The sequence below is a fragment of the Uranotaenia lowii genome, chromosome 3 (assembly GCF_029784155.1).
Source record: "Uranotaenia lowii strain MFRU-FL chromosome 3, ASM2978415v1, whole genome shotgun sequence".
NCBI classification, from domain to species: Eukaryota; Metazoa; Arthropoda; class Insecta; order Diptera; family Culicidae; genus Uranotaenia; species Uranotaenia lowii.
In genome coordinates this window covers 185,045,520-185,066,109 of record NC_073693.1, presented here as the reverse complement: position 1 = coordinate 185,066,109, position 20,590 = coordinate 185,045,520, and the positions used below count along the sequence as shown (strand labels likewise).

At 39.5% G+C, this 20,590-nt stretch overlaps 1 protein-coding gene and 2 long non-coding RNA genes across 5 annotated transcripts in view; all 3 read right to left on the bottom strand.

Moving 5' to 3' along the window:
- On the bottom strand, window positions 1-841 carry LOC129757642 (uncharacterized). The gene is made up of 4 exons (XR_008739754.1): window positions 733-841; window positions 585-671; window positions 431-503; window positions 1-348 (listed from the first exon to the last, which is right to left on the bottom strand). It is a non-coding gene; the product is annotated as an uncharacterized LOC129757642 (long non-coding RNA).
- Window positions 842-6,214: 5,373 nt separating this feature from the next.
- On the bottom strand, window positions 6,215-7,031 carry LOC129750499 (uncharacterized). Its single transcript, XR_008738388.1, has 4 exons — window positions 6,991-7,031; window positions 6,843-6,929; window positions 6,689-6,761; window positions 6,215-6,606 (listed from the first exon to the last, which is right to left on the bottom strand). It is a non-coding gene; the product is annotated as an uncharacterized LOC129750499 (long non-coding RNA).
- Window positions 7,032-17,170: 10,139 nt separating this feature from the next.
- LOC129750802 (basement membrane-specific heparan sulfate proteoglycan core protein-like) overlaps window positions 17,171-20,590 on the bottom strand; it is a 285,122-nt gene continuing 281,702 nt past the window's right edge. For 2 of the 3 annotated variants that reach the window (XM_055745878.1, XM_055745879.1), the window contains 2 exons: window positions 20,376-20,526; window positions 17,172-20,226 (listed from right to left, as the gene is read on the bottom strand). In XM_055745878.1, coding sequence (XP_055601853.1) covers window positions 20,004-20,226; window positions 20,376-20,526 — 374 coding nt within the window. In that variant the 3' untranslated portion in view covers window positions 17,172-20,003. Of the gene's footprint in view, window positions 20,227-20,375; window positions 20,527-20,590 lie in introns of all 3 variants that reach the window. The other variant, XM_055745877.1, reaches the window with a different exon arrangement.

Genomic DNA, 20,590 nt, shown 5'->3' with positions numbered 1-20,590 from the left:
TCTATTGCTGGCACAGCGGCGTTAGTCAAGGCCGCGGAACCCGATGTATGGTTGTTTTCAGCGGTCATTTTGTTGATTCACGGCGAGCAGCTTCGTAGGTTCGGAACAGGCCAATGTTTCACCGGTCCACTTCCGGCGTCCCGGAAGGACCAATAAACGACAGTTGAAAACTACTGGCCAATTTCCGATGATGCTGTTGTCGGTAGACCTTTTGCCGTCGGGTCTGAAGCGGTGTCAGACAATTCCTTTCTGTCTGGATTACTCCGGTTTTGGGATTCAGTAACAATACTCCGGGGCGCCGTGCTCTGATAGAAAAGCCAAAAGAACAAAAAAAAGGCCCTCTTGGACCTGCCAAAGGTGTTATGATATCTGTGACGTCATGATTTCCACGTGTTTTACAATATTTGTTTTGTTTACCATAAGTATTTACCTTTTTATGTTGTTTTTCGTCACACTTTTGTTACAATGTTTGTTGTATGTTTGTTAACGTTTTGTTTAGGTAACTGTATAAATGAATTACATAGCACAAAATACATAAATTAAATTTTATCGTTTTTCGTCCCAAACATTTTTTCCTTACTAACCGTACTTTTTTTGTGTTTTTATTTGATCGCTTTACGATTTTTCGATCACTGTTTTAACTTTTCTGTACTACTTTTTGTTGTTTTAATCTGTAAATATTAAGGATAAGTTTTAAAACTTTTACACCACATGCTTTTTACTATTTTTAACCTATTTAACACGACGCGCACTTCCGTTCTCCAAAACGGTCACAGACAGAAAGAACGGCAATGCAAAACCGTTTTCTGAAGAACGTTAAGAGACTTTCAACCGACACACATACAACGGTAAATTTACGCGGATGTGCCGCTCTCCGGGTAATAACACTTCCTCGCGGTGACACAGGAGATCATCCGACGCCCATGAGCATCTCTCGCGAGAGAAGTGGCTGCGTGCTTGGTTCAGGAATTCGGTGTAAAGGGAGGAATCCCTGAGAGCCCGTGTGAGTGTCAATTGCTTTGACATTTCTAAGTCAGCATTTAGGTCATAATTTGTCAATGTGTCGAAGACACATTTCGGATAGGTAACGAACGGTTACATTACCCCATCGTCCCTTCTGAAAATGAATGAAACGTCATTCATTTTATTACTAGAGAGATGAATGCAACACAATTCTATTAGTAATTTTTTTCATTTTGAATTATCAAAATTAAAATTCGACTTTTAAGTCTATAATACTCACGCACTGCCTATTTCGCAATCATCAAGTGATCGGAACAGCATCGTGTAACTCAGTGTAACTCACTGTAGTATCTCTTTTGTTGACGAACACTCACGGGAAACGTCAACATAAAATGTAAACAATGTTTGTTTATCAATTGCAATCCATGGATTCAAAGTTGGAAATTTTTTCATTTAATTATCACCGGTGTTCAAAGTTGGTGCATTTCCAAGGTAAGTTTTCAAGCTTATTTTCGCAACATTGATCCTCTTGAGCTCAATTTGCAGATTTCAGTTTCCTTCTAATGTTTTTATTTCTCTTGTCGGTTTCAGCTAAAACTGCGGTGAGGATAAATCCGGAAAGGCCGAAATTGCTTCCCCAAAAATCACCAGGTAAGTATTGTTTTGATTGTGTTAGCCTTCCGCTAAAACACATCCGAAAATCAGCTTTTCATCAGCTGTTAAAGTGATTATTTTTCTGTGTTTTTTTTTCTAGATTTCACACCTGGACTGACCTAAGCAGTTGAAGTGGAAGAAAATGAACAGCAGATAATCTTAAGGGTAAGTTTTATGTATCGTTCAACTATTGGACAGATACTTATATTGTTTCTGGCTTTTTTTTTTCTATTTTCAGGTTTCGAGTCAGCCACGGATAGGGCACCGATGACACTCATCAGCGGCCATGGACTGGTGAAAAACAGCAACTCGTAGTGGCCCTTTTCAACGACCTCGCAAACCATCGAGAAGTTATAATTCGTAATTTTATTCGGTCTAATAATTCTTTTTTTCTATTTTAGTTGTCTTGAATGAATCAAATTTTAGTTCAACTAAGTATTTCTGCACTGGAATCCGAAATTCCCTCAACATCAATTTCTTCAAACCAACCTGATTATTCTAAAATGATTTGTAAGCTAAATGTTCTGTGAACCATCAATTCTTTCACCCGGAAAGAAGACGAGCGAAAATGCCACAATTTTCTACAAGAAGTAGCTATTCAATTCAAAATCCTGAACCTGACGAGGATCTAGGAATCATTCGGTTATTGTAATCATCAATGATTTGTAATCGGCAAATCTTTAGTCGGTTTATCGTTCTTAAGAGGTGTCAAAGAACATCGTGATCTTTGCAAAGGAATAATCAATATTTGGCTCGTTTCGTTTAGATAGATTGAAAAGTCGTAATCAGTATTTTTGTTCAATTTGGTACCATAGACCAAATGAACTGAATGGTTCGGACAAAATAGGGTTTCATATTTCACTTATGACAAGCAGTGTTTTAAGATTTTTCCCATTTGCATGGGGATCGATTTTAATTTCAAAATTTCATAACGCAAGACTACAAAAACGTAATCTCGGAATCTACAATTGTGGCTTCAAGTTAGGGTAACTGGACTGAAACTTGGATGAGATATTTGATTTTGAGATTAAAATTGATGCATTCACTTTTCCGTTTCTCTTGCCTACAATTACATCAACGTATCGCGCTATTTCCGGTTTCTTATCCGTACGAATAAGCTAGTTTGAACACGCGAACACGGATTATCTTTCGTCATCGCGGTTGGTTTTACTTTCTGAAAAATTATCGCGTTTTTTCGTCAATCTGTTTCGTAAAATCCAGAAAATCGTATGAACGCCTCGATATTGGTAACGGATCACGCGAAGACTTTTGAAATTGTTTCGATGTTCCTTGTAAAACTTTCGAAATATTTTTATCGAACAAGGGTTTCTAGCTACCGCGCGCGAATAGTTAGCATGAAAAATTTCGATTCGGGGCAAGAAAAATCTATTTTCGTTTCGCGGGTTATCTGTTTTTGGGAGGTAACTTTTCCGTTTTTGATTCCGACACACGTCTCATCAGGGCCACAATAATGGGCGTAAGCTATCCGGAAATGATTTCAAGGCGGAATCTCGTAGTTCGAGGTGTATTTTGCTTCGCGGCAGAATGCAGCAAACCTGGTGTTTTTTGTTAACGTGGGTGGAGAAATTTTATTTGAAAATACGTCGAACATCCCCCGAACGTTGGGGTTCGTCATTCATATCCCCTTCGCGGCGTTGGCTGAAATCACTATTACTATTCCGACTATCAAGAGCAGTCATTTCTCTCGGAGAATTCTTTTCACACGGGAAAAGCCTAGGAAACATTTTGTAATTTTCCGAATCAACTAAATTTTTACGCGCTTGATCTCGACGGTACTTTCGAAACGGTTTCACGAAGCGCGAAGATACTTTACACTCCTCTATCTTGGTAATAACGCGACACGCGCCTTCTACAGGGTTACCTTCTACCTTTTCAGTTTCTTTCCTACACACGTTCATTTTCGTAAATTTTTAGATTGTTTCCGGTTGTTTTAGCTGTTGTCGATTGAAAATTTGCTTGTATTAGCTTCGAGACAGAGGGCTTGATTAAGTGCCACTAAATAATGAGAGACGAGGAGTAATCGGATCACGAATTGCCAACTGCAACGGCCTGATTCACTCCAGTCCTCTTCCGGATCGGCTACTTCCAGATACTTTTAGCCTCGACCAACAATCAAACTTATCTTGATGTTCGTAATTTGGTAAAGACGTTAACGAATCCAATTGTTGGAATTTTTTCTAAAATCCTATCGATTTCCGAAAATCGCTGGACCACTACGATGTGATTTTCACACCGCAGTTCCAGGCCAATCTGATTCTAAAATAAAAGAAAGCAATTAGTTTTCACTATGAACGATCGTTTGAAGAACGATTAAAACATCAAACAGGCACTGTTTTTTCGTCCCTCCTCGGGGAACTTAAGGAATTTTTTGTCGTGCTGATGTTTACTTTTTTTATGCGGGCGCCAAATTGTAACTCGCGGTTGCTCAGCGGGTGGGTGGTTTGTTATATTTTGGGATTTGTGGGTGGAATTGGTGGAACTCAGGGTCGTCATGTAGGGATGGATAGCACGAGCTACTTCCTCCGGAGTCTTCCGATATTCGGGGAAACTCCATTAGGGATGCCTATGATGCGGGATAATTGACCATAGCCACATCGAGTGTTACCTCGCATGTTACCAACCGGGTCGAACTGTTACATTTAAAAAAAGCAAAGAACTCTGAAAGGGACCAACTTTGGAGCGAAGAGTGGATGGGCCCTTTTGGCCACTAGCGAAACCACGAACAAAAGTGATGTAAACGGATTAAAATTCTCCAAATATAAACAGGGTGGGTTCAATTTAACAACATAATTTTAGGGGTTTCCCAAGCAACCAGAATTCCCTTAAAAAGGTTCATAGAAGCTTAATCAGCTCTCGTTTGTGTCTGAAGAGAATGCTAATCAGCCCAAAATTTAAGTTCTTAAAGCTACTTTCAAGTTCGTTTAGGTGGCTGTAGAGAACGCTATTCAGCTTCTAAGAGAATGCCAAGAAACTTCTACGCGCCGAAAAAAAAATCCGATTGACAGATTGCTCTGACAACCACATGTCAGGTTGCTAGGTTGCCGGTCTATCATGGTCTACCTCATTGATTTTAATTATATTGTTTTGATTACAAAAGCTGCTTACACGCCTAGAGAATTGAACCGCTGCTCTCTAGGTTGCAATGAAACTCACCAGCCTCTCGACCAATCCAGCAATAGCTAATTGCCACTGTAATGATTAGTATTTAAACTTAATGTCATTTGAGATGATTGAGTGGGTTGGTTAATAGAAGGTACCTTATTTCGTTCAAAGGACTTTCAGTACACAATATGAATCATAACAAAAATTCGCATCATCAAAATTTATTCGAATATCTTATTTAACATTTATAAGAAAAATTCGAAAAAATCTTGAATTCCATTTGTAAATATCAGTACAGATATAAACAAAACAAATACCATGACAAAAAATTGACAGACATTTTTGACATGTCGCTTAGAATTCCCATATAGGTTCTTTAAAACACCTTCAAGTATCTTAATGGTGCGCCTTAGAATGTTACGCGAACGTTATCGACCTTCTTGAAAAACATTTTTGACATGTCGCTTAGATTTCCCATAAAGGTTCTTTAAAACACCTTCAAGTTTCTTAATGGTGCGTTTTGGAATGTTACGCGAACGTTATCGACCTTCTTGAAAGTAGTTCCATTGAAAGCGCCTAGAAGTTCCGTTATCGATAGATTAACCTTTCAAAGGGCGATGGAAGTTCCTGAGCAGAGTTCCGATAATCACTCGGAAGAAACGCTCATGATAGGTTTCTAGTTGGAAAAATTCAAAGCCGAATGCTGCTGCCTGTAGTTCCCTGAGAGTCGGCAGAACGACAATGCGAAGTCAATGTAAACAAGATTCAAAAGCGAGAGTGGATTCGCATCAAAGTCGATCTCTCAGGCTCACTACCTGGTGTATCAGAAGTGATTGAGACACTTACTGATACAAGATCCAATTCGAAAATCCACTCACTCACTCACTCAAACTCAATCAATGCGGCTTTGCATCGGTTCATACTGCCTGCCTACTTTCTGCCATAGCGCAGATACTTATGTACATATATACTGCCTGCCTGTTTGAATGGCTATTTTGATCCTCCGCAACAACAGCAACAACAAAGCAAGATGTTTTAGGCAGACAGCATTCGATCATCGATCAGTAAATGAATGAGTGAGTGAGTGAGTGATCAAGAAAAGTTATTGAGCGAAAAAAGAAACTGAAAATCAGGTAGCTCCTCAATCAGTTGAGAATTCCAACTGGAGAAGGATCGTCTCTCTTTCAAATTTTGTTTCTTTGATTCTCGGAGCAGCGCTGTCGAACACAATCTTTGCCCCGCTGGGAGATAAACAAACCGACAATTTAGTTTTTGCTTTCGCTGTTGAAAACGTATCAGTGTCTCTCATGAAAATTGAGTGATATTCGGAACACTGTTCCTGAGTAACTTTTAAGCGACAAGAGTCACCTGAAGTTCCCGTAAAACATTTTTTCAGCCAAATGTGAACTTCGGAGTTCCATCTTTAAGTAAAAACGCGACTTTTGGTTGCTTGGGTTATTATACTAGTTGTCCCTACTGACGTCACAGGTTTTTAGCTTATCTATACTTGCGGTTCGTTCTATTGCTGGCACAGCGGCGTTAGTCAAGGCCGCGGAACCCGATGTATGGTTGTTTTCAGCGGTCATTTTGTTGATTCACGGCGAGCAGCTTCGTAGGTTCGGAACAGGCCAATGTTTCACCGGTCCACTTCCGGCGTCCCGGAAGGACCAATAAACGACAGTTGAAAACTACTGGCCAATTTCCGATGATGCTGTTGTCGGTAGACCTTTTGCCGTCGGGTCTGAAGCGGTGTCAGACAATTCCTTTCTGTCTGGATTACTCCGGTTTTGGGATTCAGTAACAATACTCCGGGGCGCCGTGCTCTGATAGAAAAGCCAAAAGAACAAAAAAAAGGCCCTCTTGGACCTGCCAAAGGTGTTATGATATCTGTGACGTCATGATTTCCACGTGTTTTACAATATTTGTTTTGTTTACCATAAGTATTTACCTTTTTATGTTGTTTTTCGTCACACTTTTGTTACAATGTTTGTTGTATGTTTGTTAACGTTTTGTTTAGGTAACTGTATAAATGAATTACATAGCACAAAATACATAAATTAAATTTTATCGTTTTTCGTCCCAAACATTTTTTCCTTACTAACCGTACTTTTTTTGTGTTTTTATTTGATCGCTTTACGATTTTTCGATCACTGTTTTAACTTTTCTGTACTACTTTTTGTTGTTTTAATCTGTAAATATTAAGGATAAGTTTTAAAACTTTTACACCACATGCTTTTTACTATTTTTAACCTATTTAACACGACGCGCACTTCCGTTCTCCAAAACGGTCACAGACAGAAAGAACGGCAATGCAAAACCGTTTTCTGAAAAACGTTAAGAGACTTTCAACCGACACACATACAACGGTAAATTTACGCGGATGTGCCGCTCTCCGGGTAATAACACTTCCTCGCGGTGACACAGGAGATCATCCGACGCCCATGAGCATCTCTCGCGAGAGAAGTGGCTGCGTGCTTGGTTCAGGAATTCGGTGTAAAGGGAGGAATCCCTGAGAGCCCGTGTGAGTGTCAATTGCTTTGACATTTCTAAGTCAGCATTTAGGTCATAATTTGTCAATGTGTCGAAGACACATTTCGGATAGGTAACGAACGGTTACATTTCCCGGGATTCGGGATTTCCCGAATTTTTATAATTCCCGGGAATTCTCGACCGGGAAATCCCGGGTAGGACACTCTATATGCCAAATTTGGTTCCATTTGCTGTTGTAGTTCTTGAATTATGCAGTAAAAATTGTATGAAACTCCAATCCCTCTTCCTTTCCCCCGCTGGAAGAAGTAAGGGGTCTCAAACAATCATTAGAACATGTCACGTTCCCAAATACCCTCCCATGCCAAATTTGGATCCATTTGCTTTATTAGTTTTTGAAATATGAAAAAAATATATAATATATAAGATAATTCAGAGTTTCAAAACATTAGAATACTTTTTTTACAATGAAATGAACTTGTTTTTATGCTCATCGAAGTTTTAAAACACTATATTCAATGATTTTTAAAATCATAATCTAAGTGCAATTCTTGCACTGATCAATAGAAAAAGCCCCTAGATGTAGACTTTTGAAGTCTGTATAACAGTTGGAGGCTCTGCTGGGGCTTTCAAATGAGCTGTCAAATCTAGCAAACAATATGCTTCTCTTTCCACCATAGGTGAATTTAGGCAGGCGCTATCGGCTTCCGCGGAATTCTGGCGACAAAACACTAGCGCCAAATGAGGGTTGACGGGTTGAGATCCAAGCTCGAGTTAGAACTTATTTCACGCACACACATGCACCAGTGCAAATCGCATTGTTGTAAACAATATAAACATAAACATTGTGTGAGTGAAGTTACGCATGATTTTCAAAGTATTAGAGCACCTGTATCCGTGGTCCAAACAGCCGGTTTAGACCAAAATTCCGACCCGAGCAACCGCACTGGTGATCTATTATACCAGTTTCAACTCAACTTTTTTAAGAGCTGGTATAAGGATTGATCCAAAACTGATGAGATTTGGATCCAATTTGACGCAGTTTTAAACCGCTTGACAGTTAATGGAACACGAGTGCAGTTGCCAGTTTTTTAATTGGATCGGATCTAATTTCTTTGGTTCAATTCTTGTATAAATTAGACCCAAGAAAAGACCACGAATACAGATGCTCTTAGTGTGATGATGTGCTTCCACTCAAAGCTTGAATGCAAAGCTGCAAATGCTTGTGTGGATAGCTGCAAAGCTTGGATCCCATCTCGCAGGGCGGCAGCACCATAAACATTGCACAGTGGTGCAGAACATCAATCTAGCTGTACGAAATTAATAGCGCTCAGGGATGAAGAGATAGACATTTGATGTCTTCAGCAACATTGTTCAGTTTTACATGGAGCATATTCTAGTATCAAAATTTTTGCCGAGGGGTCCACCGATAGCGAAATAAAAATGCTAACTGTTTTGTTTTCAAATTAGCGCTTTGATGTCTTCGACAAAGTTGTTTATCTGATCAAAATACATAAGTTTGTTGAATATGTCAAAGTCCTATCTCATCATCCTCAGGAGTTACAGTCAAAGTAAAAAAAATCTCTTGAAAAAACAGTTTTTTGAACCTGACACGTTGTAGGTTGAATAAAATGAATAAATCACAAAAAGGGGATGTTGCGAAAATGTGCACTTTTCGATGAACGAACCTTCCAAAATTGCCAATAAAATACACTAAATGCTTTCTATAGCGCGTTAGCAACTTCTAAACCCACCATAATGTATGAGACAATTGTAGATCGTGACATGTGTCAACTTTGTTTCAAAGACAGCAAACCATTTTATTCAGCCTACAACGTGTCAGGTTCAAAACTGTTTTTTCAAAAGACAAAAGACTTTTTTTACTTTGACTGTAACTCCTGAGGATGATGTGATAGGACTTTGACATATTCAACAAACTTATGTATTTTGATCAGATAAACAACTTTGTTGAAGACATCAAAGCCCTAATTTGAAAACAAAACAGTTAGCATTTTTATCTCGCTATCGGTGGACCCCTCGGCAAAAATTTTGATACTAGAATATGCTCCATGTAAAACTGAACGTTGTTTGTTTGTTTGTTTTATTATAGAGGCTTGCTTGGTAGATTCGCCTCTGTTAAAACTGAACAACGTTGCTGAAGACATTAAATGTCTATCTCTTCATCCCTGAGTGCTATTAATTTCGTACAGCTAGATTGATGTTCTGCACCACTGGGCATTGTGTAGGTGACGCCAACGATTTGTTCGAAAAAACAACAGCACGACTATCTTGATACTTGGAGATCTTTGATTTAGGCTAGGGAGACAAAGGGAGACAAAATGTGTGCATCATTTTATTTATGCACGCATCAATAATTTTTTTTTGTGAAAACGAGGCTTAACTTTAACCTCTGTGCTTTAACTTGTATGCTAAACAGACGACTTTTAATTCGAGTATCCAATTCCCAAACATTTATCAACATTATATAAATGGATTACCTAGGCTTAGTTAGACCATAAAATGTTTGTTGTATCCATGAAAAGTTTAATTGAATCAGGGGGGAGTATGACATTTGGCATACAGCCATTTGGCATAAAGGCCATTTGGCATAAAGGCCATTTGGCATAAAGGCCATTTGGCATAAAGGCCATTTGGCATAATTTCTTTTTTCGTGTGGTCACGTCGAGATTCACCTTTCGGACAACGTTGCAAGTTTTCTTTTCTTAAGTTTTGCGGCATTGCCGCAAACATCGAGGATGCACACTGAACGAAATCGGGCTATGAACAATATCGGGAATTCTAGTGTTTTTGCACTAATAGAAAATCTAATACTTTTTACGAGTTTGCTCATCGAATACAATTGCATGGTTTTAGTTTTTAATAAAATTTATCAGAAAATCCAATGAACTTTATAGAACGTCAAGTTTATAATAATTACAGTTCAAAATGATGGAATATAAATTGATGGGGTGTCTTGTGTTATGGTTTTACTTTTTATGATTTCTTTCCGAAAAAAGTGGGATACAGCTTATTTTTGTTTACTTTGACAATTTTATTGTTTCTTTCATAGCTGCTATCAAATTTAGAATAATTAAACACTTTACTATGGCACAGGCAAGGTGTTTAGCAATCGTGTTAGAATGGTGATTAACCGAAACCCAAACTTCCGACTTGAAGGGGTCTCGGTTTGGAAAAGTTGGTAATAACAAAAACAAACCTGAAATCAAGAGGAATGATTTAGTTTTAGATATTGAAAACAAAGTTTCACATCATCTCACCTTTCTTCTTGTTAGCACAGACCCTTCTAAAGGGAATTCTGGATGCTTGGGCAGAGACTCGAAATTCCGCGGTCGTCCGCCATTGATGGGTGAGTTGATTCCGTGAATTCTAATTTCCGGAAACGAAAAAACCATTTGGGGATCTAAGGCGTCCATTTTCATATTGGTACTGCTCGCTTTTAATCGTATATTCTGAAAAAAAGAAATATGAAAATGTTGCTTGAATAGAAACTGTTCTGATCATTAGAAAAATTCGCAGGCATCTTTTAAAAATACACAAAATACATACCGTTCTATTTGTTGAGCTTCACTTTTTTGTACGGATGGGCTGAAATTAATCAACTTCAATTTCAGTTGAACAGCGACACAAAAAACGAACAAAACCTCTGAGCAAATTTATAATGTATTATTATTCAAAACTGTATAATTTATTAGATTTTCTTATACATTCTACGGATCGAGTGTGGCTCGCGAGATTCATTGGATTTTCCTATAAATTTTAATGGGTTAATCTCTTTTAGGACCTAACTGTAAAATTTATTGTTTTTCCCGGTCCTTTTTAGTGAATAAATCGTTAGCTTGTATGCGGACCATAAATGATAACAATTATTGTAATGCCCCTTTAAAATTAATCGCCCGATTTCGTTCAGTGCAGGGGGTATGGCGGCATAAAGCCGCCGAGGCTCCCAAATCGGAGGCGGCCGCTGACGGAAGCGGCGGCCTTATTGTATTGGTCTAGGTCTACTGGGGCCTCCTAGGTTTACGTGAAAGCTAGGAGTGATCCCTTAGCCTTAGCCTTCAATAAAAGTTCGAACGCGCAGCGTGAGGAGGCTGGTGTTGACTTTTGTAGAACCGCAATCAGTAAGGCGTTTAGACCAGGGCGTGTACCCAACCCCGGTGGATGCTTTGGTCGCATGCAGACTGAGAAGGTGGCCGCACGCGTCTGTTCCCCAGGTCAGGGGCGACGTGCAACAACAACCGAGCGTCTGTTCTCCAGGTCAGGGGCGGCTCAAACAGCGTCTGTCTTGCAGCAAGCGGCTGAATTTATGAAATGCGGCTCCCGCCAGCTAAGTCCAAGATGGCAGCCCCTTCGCGGGATAGGGACTTTAGGCTAACAACCTACTGCTCCTGATATCTTTTATTGTTACAGAAACTGAGAGAAGAAATAACCGAATTGGAACTTTGGCAACGACTTTTAGCATGAAAACACCGACTAGAATTGGAACTTGGAATGTTTTGACCCTTGCCCAACCAGGAAAGCTGGCTCAACTTGCTAGAGAAGCTAGCCGCCTCAAGCTAGAGATATTGGGACTGAGCGAAGTCCGTTGGCCTAACACTGGAGAACACAAGACGCAGTCCGGGCAAGTACTGCTTTACTCTGGCATACAAGGAGAACATGCTACTCGGGAACGAGGAGTTGGTTTCCTGTTAAGCCCGCAGGCCCATGCGGCCCTCATAAGATGGGAACCGATAAACGAAAGAATAATCGTAGCCAGATTCAGAACACGGGTTAGAAACCTTACAATGGTCCAGTGTTATGCGCCAACTGACGTTGCCGATTTGCAGGAGAAAGAGCAGTTTTACAGTCAATTGAACAGCGTGGTTGAGAGAATTCCGAAGGGTGACATTCAAATCCACTTAGGCGACTTCAACGCAAAGATTGGCTCCGATAATCAGGACTTTGAGCGCATCATGGGGCGCCACCCAAGCAACCAAAAGTTCGAATATCACTTAAGGAACGAACTAATAAGTTCATATATAGCTGTACAAAAGTTCTGTGGAACTTTTTTGCTGTTCAAAATGCTTTTTCGAGGTCCATAGAACTTCATTCTTTATCAAGTTCAGCAAATTCTCAAAAAATGCTTTAAAGTACTGTTTTGGTTTCTGTTTCTACTTTTTGGGAACTTTAAAGTTTGTATGAAGGAAAACAATCTACTTGTTACGTACTTCTCATTTTTTCAAAATCCAGTAGCTATCAAAGGGTTGCAAGTCTTTTTGTATATAAGCACACAATTGTAATCAAACAAAACGAGTTTGGCTCCTTAAAGCCTAAAGGTATGAGCCGTTTCAAATAAAGAATTTAAAAAAAAAAAAAGTCTTTTTGTACATCTCAATAGTTCGTAAAAAATCTCTGTTGTACTATTTTGTAAGCTTGAAAGTTTTTAATTAGTTCCAACGGGCGTTCTAAAGCAACTTCGCCTTCTAGAAACTTTGAAGTAGATTTGAAGACTAAAATCTACTTTTTTCGAACTTCAACACGTGTTTGCATAAATAAACACATCGTTCTAGGGAAACAACAATGTGAAGTACACATTTAGTTCCGGAAGAACTTTTTTACAACTTGAAAGTGGAAATTAAGTAGAAATTAGGAACCTGAAAGTCGTTTTAAAGAAAATCATTACATCAAGTAAAATCGTTGCCTACTCATGATGTTCATATAGAGCAGCAAGTATGGATCTCGACTTTCAAGCGGTGAGCTTGAAGGCTTGGTAAGAACATGTTTTTAAATGCAATGTGAGTTAGTAACAAATATGGTTGATTAATATGAATCAAATTAACGGAATTGAGAAGGCAATTGAAGGGAGCGAAAGAGTATTTTTTTGATTTTTTATGCTGCTCATAAAGTGGATTTTGAAGCTGGTTAGAAGTTGTTTGGCGATTTAAGCGAACTTTTTGTTTACTTTAAAGTTCGTTTAAAAAATTAAAAATTGAGCTGAAAAGAAGTTGAATTAGCATACTCGATTAAGCTGATCAAACCTGATAGAGGAATGTTATCCGAACTTTTGGTTGCTTGGGCATGGTCTGGGACAGATGAGAGAAAACGAAGAGCTGTTTGTGGAATTTTGTGGCAACAACAACATGGTGATCGGTGGATCGCTCTTTCCTCATCGACCAGCACGTAAGGTCACTTGGGTATCCCGAGATGGCCGAACAGAAAATCAAATTGACCACATCTGCATCAGTCGAAAATGGAGAAGGAGCCTTCTTGATGTCCGCAACAAGCGAAGCACAGACATTGCATCTGACCATCACCTCGTCCTTGGCGAGATACTACTGAGAGTTGCGCGTGTCCAACGGCGCGAGGAGAAAGTCGGGTGTCGATACGACGTCCGCCGGTTGGAGAATCCAGAGGTGAAAAGGGCATACGTTGAACAGCTAGAATCCCGAGCCTCGGAGCTGCCGACAGACGGAACAGTCGAAGAACAGTGGTGTGGAATCAAGAATGCCTTTATCACGACGAGCCATGGTACTCTCGGTAAAGTTTGTGGAAGACGAAGTGAATGGATGTCGGATGAAACCTGGAGGATGATCGATAATCGGAGAAAAGCGAAAGCCGGAATTGAGCAGGCATGTACCGGGTCAGCCAAAGCAGCCGCCCGCTTACGATATGCAGAGCTGGAAAAGGCAGTTAAACGAGCTTGTAGACGAGACAAGAGAGCCTGGACAAACTCCCTAGCCGATGAGGGAGAAAGAGCCGCCGCCATTGGAGATATCCGATTATTATATGATATTTCTCGCCGCCTTAGTGGTCCAAGGACTAATGCAAGAATGCCGCTGAAAAACCGAGCAGGTCAGCTGCTGACAGATCGAACAGATCAGCTCAAGCGTTGGACTGAGCATTTTGATCAACTTTTCCGAGTCACAAATAGCAATGGCCAACAGAACCCGCAGCTCGAGGCGCCCTCGCTGGCTGAAATAGAAGCGGCAATCAAAGACATGAAATCCAACAAAGCGCCTGGAATCGATTGCATTCCTGCTGAAATGCTCAAAGCCGACTCTGCCTTGTCAGCACAAATGTTACACCGTCTTTTCGCTGACATTTGGGATACTGCAACATTCTCGGCCGACTGGATGCAGGGTATCCTCGTAAAGGTCCCAAAGAAAGGAGACCTGACAGAGTGCGGTAGCTGGCGTGGCATAACTTTGATCTGTACAACCCTCAAAGTACTCTGCAAAGTGATCCTGAACAGGATCCAGGAGAAAATCGACGCTACACTCCGACGGCAACAAGCTGGATCGATCCGGACGATCATGTGTGGACCACATCACAACGCTACGAATAATACTGGAACAAATCAACGAATTCCAGGACTCTCTTCTGCTGGTGTTCGTTGATTCCGAAAAAGCATTTGACCGACTGAACCACCATCTGGGCTGCTCTTAGACGACGAGGGGTCCCAGAGAAACTAGTCCATCTCATCGAAGCACAGTACGAGGCATTTTCGTGCAAGGTTTTTCACGACGGTGTCTTGTCCGAACCAATCCCGGTAACTGCTGGAGTGAGACAAGGATGTATTTTGTCACCGCTGCTTTTTATCATCGTAATGGATGAGATCTTGACTGGATCGATTGACTGTAGACCAAACCGAGGATTGCCGTGGAATCCTTTAACCATGGAGCAACTGAACGACCTTGACCTGGCAGACGATATTGTTTTGCTCGCCCAAACACAACAAGACATGCAGAGCAAACTCGACGACCTCACCGAAAGCTCCAAGGCAGCAGGTCTCAAAATCAATGTCGGAAAGACCAAGTCGATGGAAATCAATACAGAGAATCGTTCCAATTTCGTGGTAGCTGGACAACACGTTGAGACAGTGGAGTGCTTCCAGTATCTTGGTAGCCAGATTACGCCTGATGGTGGTACCAAGAAGGACATCGAAACCCGGATCAGAAAGGCCCGATTTGCGTTTGCGAGTCTCCGAAACATCTGGCGGTCACGCCAGATCTCTCTACGAACTAAGATCCGAATCTTCAACTCAAACGTCAAATCCGTATTGCTGTACGGGTGTGAAACTTGGTGCACATATGCGGTGACGACGCGAAAACTGCAAGTTTTTGTGAATCGCTGCCTGCGGAACATCATCCGCGCTTGGTGGCCTGGCAACTGGATCTCGAATGAGAAACTACATCGCCGGTGTCATCAAAAGGCGCTAGAAATCGAGATTCGAGAACGTAAGTGGAGATGGATTGGGCACACGCTGCGAAGAGATGAAAGCGAGATTTGCAGGGAGGCGCTTGACTGGAATCCAGATGGGCATCGAAGAAGAGGCAGGCCCAAAAGCTCGTGGCGGCGAAGTCTAGCCGCTGAAATCCGCAAAGTTGACGAGAACCTTGGCTGGCAGCAAGTGAAGACGCTGGCTCCGGATCGCCAGCAGTGGAGATCTTTTATCTCAGCCCTATGCGCCGGTCAATCGGCGCTGGACCCTTAGGTAGGTAGGTAGGTAGGTGTAAGCTTCGGGTGTGTTCCTATACCAATGCACGGAATCGTCCATCTTGTGACAGGCAATCGTAATCGTAGGCATGGTAGGCGAACAACTGGCTGTCAAAAAGCGCTCCGTCTCCACCCCCCACCAATGAGAAACTTTTGGTACCCCTGTTTGTTGTTTACCCTTGCCTACTTTTCCTCAATATGCATCCACCCATAGCTGGAGGCACTCTGGTTTAGACCTAAGCAACGCCGCAAAATTTGAAAAAAAAAATGCAAGTTTATTTAAACAGTCACCACTCGGTAAGCTGAAATTATGCCAAATGGCTTTATGCCAAATGGCCTTTATGTCAAATGGCCTTTATGCCTAATGGCCTTTATGCCAAATGGACTTTATGCCAAATGGCTTTATGCCAAATGTCATACTCCCGATTCAGGGTTTTTTTTTTCACGTTATTAAACGCTTAACCAATAAGTTAGATGAAAAAAAGGTATTAAGACAACTCCGACTACCTTGAGTAAAGAAAATGTAAAATGGATTTGTGATATCTTTAAGACTGAAACTTCGAAACGTGACTTCTTTTTTTAAATTATCTTTCTCTTGTCTGTAATCAAATGGAAAACAATAGAACAGACTTAGTTTTTCTACATTGGTTCGTCGTTTAGTTATTGTCCTCGTAAAAAAAGTAATATTTTTTTTTCGATACTGCTATCAGAATCAACTATAGTGTAAAAAAGTCTTTGCGACATATTTTCAAACCAAAATAAATCCACAGTTGTCTAATACACTAAATATTCGAACTGCACCTTTTTTATTTATTTAAATCGATGTAGATTTTTCAATGTTATGTTTATACTTGGGTTTCATTCGTTTTCGAAGCACTAGAAGCGTAAAATTGCTTTTATCCATATATCTTAAGAGATTTATGATTCCAAGAATAAAACTGATTGAATTGTAACAAATGCACACTGGGAGATATAAAGTTTCGTTCTGATTTAAAATTATTTCACAATCAGTCGATCAGATCGAGGCAGTATTAATAAGATTCGAAATCAACAGATAGTAGGTAATATATGCACAATTATGGGCAGTGTTGAACAGCAACTAATCGGGCACATTTTTGTGTGTGCTGAACTTATCGAAAACTTGTTTTTGTCAATTTGCTTTCGAATATTAAATACTATTGTTATTTGGCACATTTATAAGTAGTCATAATTTTAAATTAAAGAGGGAAAAGACTGGTTATTAAACAGGACTGGTTGGAAAGAATCGAAGCTTTTCTCCGAAGCAAACTATAGTATTCCGTTGAACGAAGAGTATGCACCATTTCTATATTTCTTATGGACTTGACCTTCCTTCTGGGATTTCTTAATTGCATACTGGTGTTGGTTCCCGTGGATTGGTATAAGTTATACAACTGGAGGCTCTGTGCCCAAATCCATTATCTCGCTGAAATAATGAAAGAAAATAGTTTATTTGGAATAAAATGATTTTTTTTAAACTAATCGGTTAGTGGCTTTAGGAAACTAGGGTTACCATGTTCATTCCACACATGCTCCGTAACGTATATTGAGGCACTAATTTCCATAAGTTTTATCTCATATGCTTATGCTATAAGACTGAAAATTTTGGATGCTAGTATAGTAAATTCGGTTGCACAAAAAAAGGAAGAGTCGTTGGATCAATTTGCACATTGAAAAAAAAAACGATGAAGCTGGCTAGAAAGATAGCCGTACGATTGCATACTTCTTGGCGTTTATAACAGTCGCATGAGTTGTTTTAGGCAGTATGATTTAGATTTGCCGGGCAAATTATTAAATTTACAACTTTATTAACAATTACAAGTTGTAAATTTAATAAAATCGAATCTAAGATTTTCCTTAGTTCAAATTCCAATCCCTAGTTTCCGAAAAATCATATGCAGTTTACAAAGTTGGACGAAATAAGCGTTTGTCAAAACGAACATCGTCATGACCCGTAATAGGGATGAATCATTCTAAGGGAGGAAAATCCCGAAAAAATATATTCATGACCTATTTGGGAACTGTCAAGTGCTCATGCTATAGTCGGATTTCGAAACTTGACAACAATTCCGTAGACTATAGGATCATTGCGACCCAAAATGGTCGCTAAGTACTGAAAAAAAACGATGCCTACCTACCTATTGGCGTTAATCATAACCGTGATGTTTAAATACCTTGGTAGGTTACGTAGTCTTCAGATGCTTTCCTATGCTAGAATTGATAAGAAATTTCTTGACAGTTTTTAAACTGTTGTTGCCTGAAGTGTACTGCCTGCCCCTATTCGCATATGAGTCCCATGTGTAAAAACAGCAAACCGAGAAAAACGCTTGTAAAGTTTGAAATTTGTTTTCATGAAAACAATCGTATATATCGTTTGTTTTGTTGGTAAAACCTATTAATAGTTCAGATAGAAAACACTTCACAGAATACTTTTGTTTACTTTTGCGCTGAAACACAACACAGCCGCCGACGGGCGTAGAGGATAGCGTTTCAGACTTCTAAGCCAGAGGTCATGAAATCGAGATTCGGTCACGGCTTACATAGTACTCTTTCTGTGGGTTGGTGGTGTAAGCATTAGTAAGATGCTAGCCATTATATCCTTGAAAGATGTACGCTTTAGTCTTAAGTAGAATTTAGATCTCTTCAAAGAAACATGAAGTTTCACTGAGATCTTATATGTGTGTTTTCGTTTTTAAAAAACTAACTAGTATTTACGGAGAAATTACAATAAAACCCTCATGTGCGAATATTCTTAACCCTGAAGCAGGGTATTCGCAAATGAGTCTCTCGTGCTAAAGTTATCAGTGCTGGTGGCAAGTACTTTCCTAACATATTTTATCATTTGTTTACCATTCTTTTTGATGATAGAAGTAAGTTTTCGAAAGATCCCGATTCGAAACTAATTTTAATCGTTATTTTTAGACGAGTGGGATGTTTTTTCTTGCGTTTTAAAAAAGATTGTTTTCATTCTTGTAAAATTGCTGCAAATTTATTAGACTTCAATTTAATTTAATGTTAACGTGGGTGTCGTGGATGGACTCTTCTGAGTCCGCCATGTTTTCGATCATCGCGAGGTTTTTTTCGAGATAAAATATGCCCGCACTTTACTCTCTGAAGTTGGTTTTGAGAATGAGCTTCGGATCGCAACTGTCGCACAAAGGAGGCCGCCTCGTACAGACGACCACTAACACGTTTACTTACATTCCTCACGCTTACACTAATACCGTTGCAAAATCGTCAGTTTGTGAGCTGACAGCTTTTCATTTTATCATAGGTACACGACATCGTATGCTATCACGTACACATATGTATTTAACCCATAACTTCACGCTTAACACACGCTTAACCCATAACTTCATTCCGGGGTAAATAAAACTCATTTACAGAAATAGGTTCTCTTTCATTTACTATTTATTGTGTTATTAGTCTTAAATTTTATCATACTATACACTGCTTCACTACAGTGGGTAGTTCCGACCAAAAGTATGCTGTATTACAAGAAAAAGCAGAAGACAGTTTCCAGGAACATTTTTCAAGGTGATAAAAGAAAACAGTGATATTGATATTGTTTTGGATATTTATAGAAAAAAGGGAATCTAAAAAGTTAGTTATTTTGTTTTCGAAACACCACTTCAAGTACCACCCACTGATCAAACATTAGATCGTCAAAATTACCCACGGAGGATTTTTTTCGAGATTTTCCACACAAACTTTGCACAAAAACCTGTTTCATAGGTAAATTGGGCCACAAGAAAGCGTTTTCCATCGATAACTCAAAAACGATAAAAATGCACATGGGACTCATATGCGAATAGGTGTATGGTAGCTACACAGTAAACGAAAATTACCGAGTTCGGTAATTTTTTTTACCGAAATCCTAACATTTGTAAATCGTTAAACTGTTCGGTATTTTTTTCGGTAAAAATCAAACGAACATCGGTAAATGAAGATGCTAAAATTTTGCATAAGATGTGGAGAGATTTGTTTGGAAAAGTATACTCAAAACCTTTTTTGTCCCGAAAGTACCCGTGATTTAGACGAAAAAAAAATATACGAAAGATTAAATTTGTCAGGCAGACAAGAAAATGTACCCATCTGCTGACGATAACTTACAACTTGGTTTTAGTTGAATGTGCGCCAAACTTTCTCGTTTAGATTTCTTGTAACAAAATTTATGTACATGTGTTGTATTGCTCTATCTAATGTTTCATGTTTAGAATTAATATCTATAGCTTCAACTAGAATCTGCTGTACAAAAGATTTCATCATAACAATGTTTGAGTCATAAGAGTTAAAACACTGGCTAACAGACAAGGAAGCCACACGCTTAAGCCAACGAACGATTCCCTCTTGGCTTTGTTATAAGGCCTGGGATAAATTATATGAACGGGTGGCGGTTCCTCTATTTTATCAAACTCGAGAGGACCGAAACTTTCTTCAGTGTCGTCAATATCAGGATACATCAAAGATGGAATGATCCATTTAGGACTGTAGACAATTGAATTTAGTTCAGAATTTTAATATTACCATTGTTCCAAACGTTTCGCAATAAGAAAGAAAAATAAAGTTTACGACAAATGTCAACAACTGCTGTTAGTAAAATTATTTCATTTGGTCTAGGTTTTAAATGTACTTACTCATCGCAAACGTCCACGTTGACCGTTCGAATGGCAAAGTTTTGAAGTGGAACTGCTTGCGCTGTATCGGGATTCTCTATCACGTATACGCAGCCATTAAAGCTATCGTTGAATCGATCACCAGTAAATCGGTTAATATCAGGAGCACCACCTTTGAAATAAAAATTGTACAACAAAATTGTTAAGCATTCACAAATGTGCTAAGAAAAAATGTA